This window comes from Equus przewalskii, chromosome 11 (genome assembly GCF_037783145.1).
Source record: "Equus przewalskii isolate Varuska chromosome 11, EquPr2, whole genome shotgun sequence".
In the NCBI taxonomy this organism is placed as follows: Eukaryota; Metazoa; Chordata; class Mammalia; order Perissodactyla; family Equidae; genus Equus; species Equus przewalskii.
In genome coordinates, this window is record NC_091841.1 from 14,745,206 (window position 1) to 14,753,038 (window position 7,833).

The following is a 7,833-nucleotide window of genomic DNA, read 5'->3' on the forward strand; positions in this document are numbered from 1 at the left end:
TCACATGCCCCACTGGAATGGAAGAGTAGAGGATCTCTTACAGTAATCACTCTAGCCCAGAGGGAAACAGTGTCTTATAACTTCACGCAGTCCTGATATTAGCAGACTATTGCTATGGGCCTTCTATCTGATTTCCTGAGAGCCAGTGAAACCACCATCACCCATCATGAGTAATATCAGATTTTCCTGATTGCAGATGTTCTGTAAGTGCAGAATATAGACTTATTTTCCCAAATACAGAAAGCTGCATTACTCATCCATTCATCCATCCATTCATCTATTAAACACATGTGTAATAAGGATGTGCCATATACCTGGTACTATACAGGTATTGCACAAATAAAACAAGAAATATATTCCCTGCTGCCAAAGAGTTTCTAATATGGGAGAGCTGACAGACAACTCAACATATACCTTCAATACAACATGATAAACAATATAATGAATCAATGTGCAAAGTATTTTGGAGAGCTATTTGGGGAACGATTATTACTTATTTTAATTCAGGAATTTTTCACAGAGTAGAATAATTTTGGAGAGGACATTTCTGCAAGAGAGGACAAATATTTCAAAGTATTGAAGATGAAATATTATCATTATTTCTGAAAAATGGTGATAAATTGAAAATATTTGACATATAAGGCTTTCATGGCATGGCACTGATAATGAGACTGGACGGGCAGGCTATGACTTGAATATTCTTAAATGATTTAAATTCTTATTCATTTGAAAGTCTAGTTTCTTTCTAATAGCTTTTTGAAGGCGTTTTTTACATCCTTGTTTCTGAAACTGTAGATTATTGGGTTCAACATGGGAAAGACAACAGTATAAAACACTGCAACTATCTTGTCAGTGTCTAGGGAATAGCTGGTGGTGGGACGTAAGTACATAAACAGTAGTGTTCCATAGAATAAAGTGACTGCTACAAGATGGGATGCACAGGTGAAGAATGTTTTGCTTCTACCACCTGAGGACTTGATACTCAAAACAGTGATGAGGATGCAGAAGTAGGAGATAAATATGAACACAAAAGTAGTGGTCTGAATGAAGCCACACAAGGCAAAGAGCAGAAGCTCATTGAAATGAGTATCTGCACATGATAAAGCCAAGAGAGGTGGGATATCACAGAAAAAATGGTTGACAATATTGGAGTCACAAAATGGCAGCCTGAATGTGAGGCAGACATGTACCATCGAAGTCACACTTCCACTGAAGTATGCCAACACAATGAAACAGATACAAACTCTCCTGGATATAAGAGTAGGATAGAGCAATGGGTTACAGATGGCTGCATAGCGGTCATATGCCATTGCTGCCAGGATAAGACACTCAGCATCAGCAAAACAACCAAAGAAAAACATTTGTAGTGCACAGCCATAGGGAGAAATGCCTTTCCTGGATGCTAAGAAATTCACCAGCATTTTAGGAGTGATTGCTGTAGAATAGCTGATGTCTAAGAAAGACAAGTTGCTGAGAAAGTAATACATGGGGGTTTGAAGGCTTGAACTGATACTAACTAGGATTATTAAACCCATATTTCCTACCAGAGTTAGTGTGTACACTATGAGAAATACCAAGAATAGTGTGACTCTGAGAGGTAGAGAATCTGTGAATCCAATAAGTAGGAACTCCATTGGCATGGTATAATTACTCTGCAGCATCTTCTTGATTTTCTCATTTTTCTCATCCAAAATAGATGGGATCAGAATACGACAGTTGCCTTCAGTTATCGATGAATGAGGAATATCTTTATTCTCCCTTCTAAGAATGCAAATGGAAAGATAATAAAATCAGTTATAGCAATTTCTATGACATATTTGATTTGTTTTGTTTTTTTGTCATTTTCCTTAAAAGAGATAATCTTCACTGATACCAGAGGATGCTATTCAGAGATGTTGTTTTGAGGTGCAGTAACTCATTAAAAGCTGTGCACATTGAGAAATGATATTAGTTCCTTTCAGGCTGAAAGGGGATGGATATGACTCACTTGGTAAGTCCTGGTAGAATCATGAGAATTGATAAAATCTTCAGGGGTAAAGCTTTATTTTCCAGTCCTAAAATCACATTCTTTCATGTAAAGGAAAGTAAAGTTGAGAAAAATTCTAGGAAAAAATTATCCACAGGTAAACTAGATAACTCCATAGATGAATATCTGTGATCTTGGGAGTTAGTTCAACATAACGGTTAAAGCACAATAGTTATGCAATAGAAGACTAGGTTCAAATGTTAGCTTTGCTGCTTACTGATTGTGTGACCTTCATAAAGTTATTTAACCACTCTGTGATGGTTAGAGAAATAAATGAATAGATATTTGCAAAACATTTATGTAACTGACATAATCAACACTAATATGAGTACTTATTAAATAAAATCTGTTAAAAGAAATAAATTGACTTTTTTGTTTCTTTTTAATTGCTTACTCAATGGCATGAAATACTCAGTTGTCTCAAAATTCATCTTACATTTGTCATGCTGGACACATGATCTGTGGTCTCTTAGAAAGGAAAGCTCTGTGCATGTGTTCTATTCTATCCAAATGCATTGTCTGGCAAAAGAAAATCTTTTACATGTGCCTTATAATTATTGCTTTTCTCTTTTTAGGTTTATGTCTCATATCTGAGGTAAGACAATGCCTGGTGTGAAGTTCCAGAAACATTAAGTGTTTTGAAAAATAACTCTATCTCTACACTTACTAATGAACTTCTAAACTGGGGCTATATGAAAAAATGTATATTATAGAGTCTGAAGGAGAAATAATCAAGGGAACAAAATGATGGCTGCAAATAAAAAATAAATTATAATGGGATGGAATATTTAGTGAGAAGCTAAAGATTTGTAATTTTGGAAGTGGTTTAAGTGAGTAACAGTACAGTGAGTAATAAGGTAAATAAGTAATGGAGAGCTATTCTCTGTGTCACACCTGGTGAAACCTCAGAATTTCTCCTCCTCCAACAACATGACCTGCGACCTTCTAGGTGCACTGAGAAGTCAGCTTTCTTTGGGTACCAGATCTTAAAAAAGAAAAAATTAGATTGGGAAAAGATGGAAGGTAGGTGGTGAAACTATAGTGAAGAAATTTAAAACTCTTAAGGGAGAAAAACCTTTGTGTCCATGCTGTGCAAATGTCATGTCTAAGCTTTACATAATATTCAAATTCTCACTCTTGAATCCTTTTCTTTTTTATTCTTCTTTTTTCTGAAATAATGATTAAAAAGCAATTCAGTGGTTAAATAATCTGCAATTAATTAGTCATATATATTCTATATTAAACTTTTAATAAGGAATTCCATGATTAAAGAATCAATTAAATAATCATAAAAAAGGTTCCTCTCAGTCATTTTTGTCGAATTTCTAACTAAAGAATTAATATTAGGATCCGGCCCTGTGGCACAGTGGTTAAGTGCACATGTTCTGCTTCGGTGGCCTGAGGTTCGCCGGTTCAGATCATGGGTGCAGACATGGCACTGCTTGGCACGCCATGCTGAGGCAGGTGTCCCACATATAAGGTAGAGAAAGATGGGCATGGATGTTAGCTCAGGGCCAGTCTTCCTCAGTGAAAAGAGGAGGATTAGCAGCAGTTAGATCAGGGCTAATCTTCCTCAAAAAAAAATAATAATTAATATTAAAGAATCTATAAACACCAAAGGTATATCAAATCTAGGAGATTCCATGTCTTTGGTTCCCAAAGATTATATCTAGTGAGATATCACTACTAGCATCAGCCTTTTGATTATGAGTTAACACTCTACACTGAGGCTTCCTGATTATCATGTTTGCCTGCTTAATGGGCTTGATTTGTTATCACCGATACAGAACAGGCAGCAGCAAGGAAGAGTAGGAAAGAAGTAAATGGGTGTGTGGAGACCTGGACTCCAATTCTGATTCTACAAGTACAAATCACTTCACCTTTATGTCATCATATGCGCATTCATAAAATCAGACCTACTCTATTTATCACAAAGAAGTGCCATCTAAGCAAATGAGACTGTGCATATACAAGAGCTTCATAATTGCTCAGTAAACTTTTATATTTTTTAGAGATTTATTAATAGAAATTGTTAAAATCCAGCACGTTTATCAAAACATGCTGTATTTCCTCACTAGAAACAACAAACAAATGAACAGACTTGCAAAAATTAAAAACTACACAAGCTCTCACCAGACAGAAATAAAGTATAACCACCATCGCCACAAAGGGAAACTGTGACTTTTCTTTTCCTTGAACAGTTTTCATTTGGGTTTTCTATGAACTAGAGTCCTAGTATATTCTGCTACATTGCCTAGTTATCTGCATTAATGACAACAACAATGATGATGAAAGCAATCAATACTAGCACAAATTATGAAAAATGGCCCAAGATATTTTCTGAGCACTTGACATGCATCGTTCTACTTAATCCTCATACTGTCCTATGAGATGGATTTTATTATCCCTGTCTTTACAGATGATAAAACTGAAGCATAGGGATGTCGTTAAATTCCCAAGTATATATAGACAGATTCTAGGTCTCACTTCTTAACTACAATACTATGGTGCCTCTAATGTAGAAATATTTTCTCCCTCTGTAGGAATTTTTTGATACTTTATTTAAATATAGAGTCTTAGTGCCAAAAGGAATTATCAAATTCACACCTTTATTTTTCAGATGGGGCGACTAACTCACCTTCAAAAGATCATCCAGCAAGTAGCATGTCTACTAACGATTTTATTAAGTGTATATCTTATATCCATAAATAAGTTATGAGGTCAAAGTTTGACTTTCCTTCCTGGAGTCCCCATAAAACCTGTGAAACTGTCTAGAGGGTTTCTGTAGTCAATTGTTGAATGTGTGAGCATCACAGAGCAATTTCACTTTTCTTGAAGGATTCATCTCACACTACATTAGACTGGGATCAGGTAATCTCCTAGAATAAGTTGAGCCCCACCGATTCTCAGGGAAATCCTATCTGACAGAGCTGCTATTTCTAAAAGGTGCCCGTGAATGGATTTTTATTTGCTACTCTGTTTGAAGTATGAATATAGAATATAGAAGAGAGAAAAATAAGAGCTAAATGTACACAATTTGCTGCCTCTCCTTTTCAAATGGCGTTGTGCTGTAGTCGTTAAATACACAGGATTTAGAGTTAGGCAGGATTGAGTTTATCCTCAGATGTGACATCTAATGTTGTACAGGTCATTGAACTTCTCTATGCCTAAAAGTCTTTGTTTAATTAGCATAATAATATACCATAAGGTTAAAACCAAGATTAAACTAGGTAATTCATAGCACTGTTTACAGAGCTTGCTATATTATAGATTCTAGCATGAAGATGTACCCATTATTATCTATTATTACTATTGATGCCTTTATGATTATTTAATAATTCAATATATGATCTCAAAATCATAAGTTCCCTGAGTTGATAGTTAGAGGAAAAATCACAAAACAGTCATTCTGAATGTGAATATGAATATGTGCTCATAGAAACTGAGGTTTGGATTACTGATGAGGGTTAGCGTAATTTAGCCTACTAAATTAACTAGACCGTTGAATTTCCTCAAATTCCAAAATAGGCAGAGTCAGCTTCCTCGTCATGGCAATAAGGGGCACAAATGAAAAGACAGTGATTCTTGGAAAATGCCTTGGATAAGATAAGGTCAGATTTATGCACCCACCGACTCCCACTCATTCTCCCAGCCCATGCACACACACAAACTAAGAAAATCCCACACAAAGTCAGTGAAGATACATTTCATCTAAGGTAAATCCATTCTCTTTGCAACACTCACAACAGATATTTTGTTGGTGCTTTAGGGAATCAATCACCTACCTTTGCACCATCTTGAATTTTGAATTATAGAATTTATTTTGTACAAGAGGCTGACAGCATCTCTCTCCAGATTTACAAATAGGTCTTACAAGGGATGAGTATTTATCTTCCAGTCTGCGACAAGTGGGACATTACCTCAAGATAATCCCCACCCCCAGGAGACCTTTGGACAAGCAATTACTGTCTTTCCAGTGATGTGACATGAATGATTTGTTTTACATGAGAAAGATGAAGAATTGTAACATAATGGACTATAATGAAGCCAGTTACAGCATAACCTACATCTCATAACACCTTGCCATTACTGAGAGATCTTTGCTTAAAAAACAAGAAGAATACAAATTCATTAATTATAACAATGGAGGAAAATGGAGGAAAGAAAGTCTCTTCAACAAATGGTGCTGGGAAATCTGGACAGCTACATGTAAAAGAATGAAAATCAACCATTCTTTTTCACCATTTACTAAAACTCAAAATGGATCAAAGACCTAAAGATTAGGCCTGAAACAATAAGTCTTCTAGAAGAGAATATCGGCAGTACACTCTTTGACATCAACTTCAAAAGAATCTTTTCAGACACCATAACCCCTCAGACAAGGGAAACAATAGAAAGAATAAACAAATGGGACTTCATCAGACTAAAGAGCTTCTTCAAGGCAAGGGAAAACAGGATGGAAACAAAAACACAACCCGCTAATTGGGAAAAATTATTTACAAGTTATTTATCCAACCAAGGGTTAATCTCCGTAATATACAAAGAACTCACACAACTCAACAATAAAAAATCAAACAACCCAATTACAAAATGGGCAGGGGACATGAAAAGACATTTCTCCGAAGAAAATATACGGATGGCCAATAGACACTTGAAAAGATGCTCATCATCACTAATCATCAGGGAAATGCAAATCAAAACTACACTAAGATATCACCTTACACCTGTTAGAATGGCAAAAATATCCAAAACCAAGAGTGACAAATGTTGGAGAGGCTGTGGAGAAAAAGGAACCCTCATACACTGTTGTTGGGAATGCAAACTGGTGCAGCCACTATGGAAAACAGTATGGAGATTCCTCAAAAAGTTAAGAATAGAAATACCTTATGACCCAGCCATCCCACTACTGGGTATCTATCATAAGAACCTGAAATCAGCAATTCCAAAACACCCATGCACCCCTATGTTCATCGCAGCATTATTCACAATAGCCAAGTCAAGGAACCAACCTAAGTGCCCAGCAATGGATGATCGGATAAAGAAGATATGGTATATATATACAATGGAATACTACTCAGCCATAAAAAAGACAAGGTTGTCCCATTCACAATAACATGGATAGACCTTGAGGGTATTATGTTGAGTGAAATAAGCCAGACAGAGGAATACGAATTCTGTATGACTCCACTCACAGGTGGTAGTTAACATGTGGACAAAGAGAACTGATCAGTGGTTACTGGGGTAAGGGGGGTCGGGGGAGGGCACTAGGGGTGAAGTGGTGTACCCACAACATGACTAATAATGATGTACAACTGTAATTTCACAAGGATGTTAACTATCATAACGTTAATAATAAAAAAAAACCAAGAATACAAATTCATTAATTATAACAGCCAATGAAAAAGAATGATTTCTCCTATAAATTCTTCCATTTCTTTCATATACTTAAAGATACTTTACAGCATTTAGTTATATCAGAGAATTCTAAAGTACAATCTCAATATTATTGAGAAGAATCCAAGACACTGCAATTTTTGGTTTTTTTTTTTCCAGTTATGTGGGTTATTATAAGGAAATAGGCCTTAAATGATAAGACTAAGATGCCAAGTAAGAGCTTATGACTCAGGCAATCTGGATTTAAATGTTAGTTTTGCCATTTCACAACTGTGACACATTGAGTTCCTCATTTAACCTTATTTTAATAATTTTTTAATTGTGAATAATAATTGATCACCTCAGATTCTCGTGAGGATTGGGATAAAACATGTTAATATCAGCCCCTTGTTCAGCAGATTGTACTCATTTAA

The 7,833-nt window shown here is 35.7% G+C and overlaps 1 protein-coding gene across 1 annotated transcript; it reads right to left on the minus strand.

The window, feature by feature from the left end:
* Nucleotides 1-734: 734 nt before the first annotated feature.
* OR5AS1 (olfactory receptor family 5 subfamily AS member 1) lies at nucleotides 735-1,661 on the minus strand. The gene has a single exon (XM_070566018.1). It carries the CDS (start codon nucleotides 1,659-1,661, stop codon nucleotides 735-737), a length of 927 nt encoding a protein of 308 aa, XP_070422119.1.
* Between the last annotated feature and the right edge of the window lie 6,172 nt (nucleotides 1,662-7,833).

Coding starts and splice junctions, on each gene's coding strand:
- OR5AS1 (XM_070566018.1), bottom strand. CDS start 1,661: ATGCTGCAGAGTAATTATACCATGCCAATGGAGTTCCTACTTATTGGA.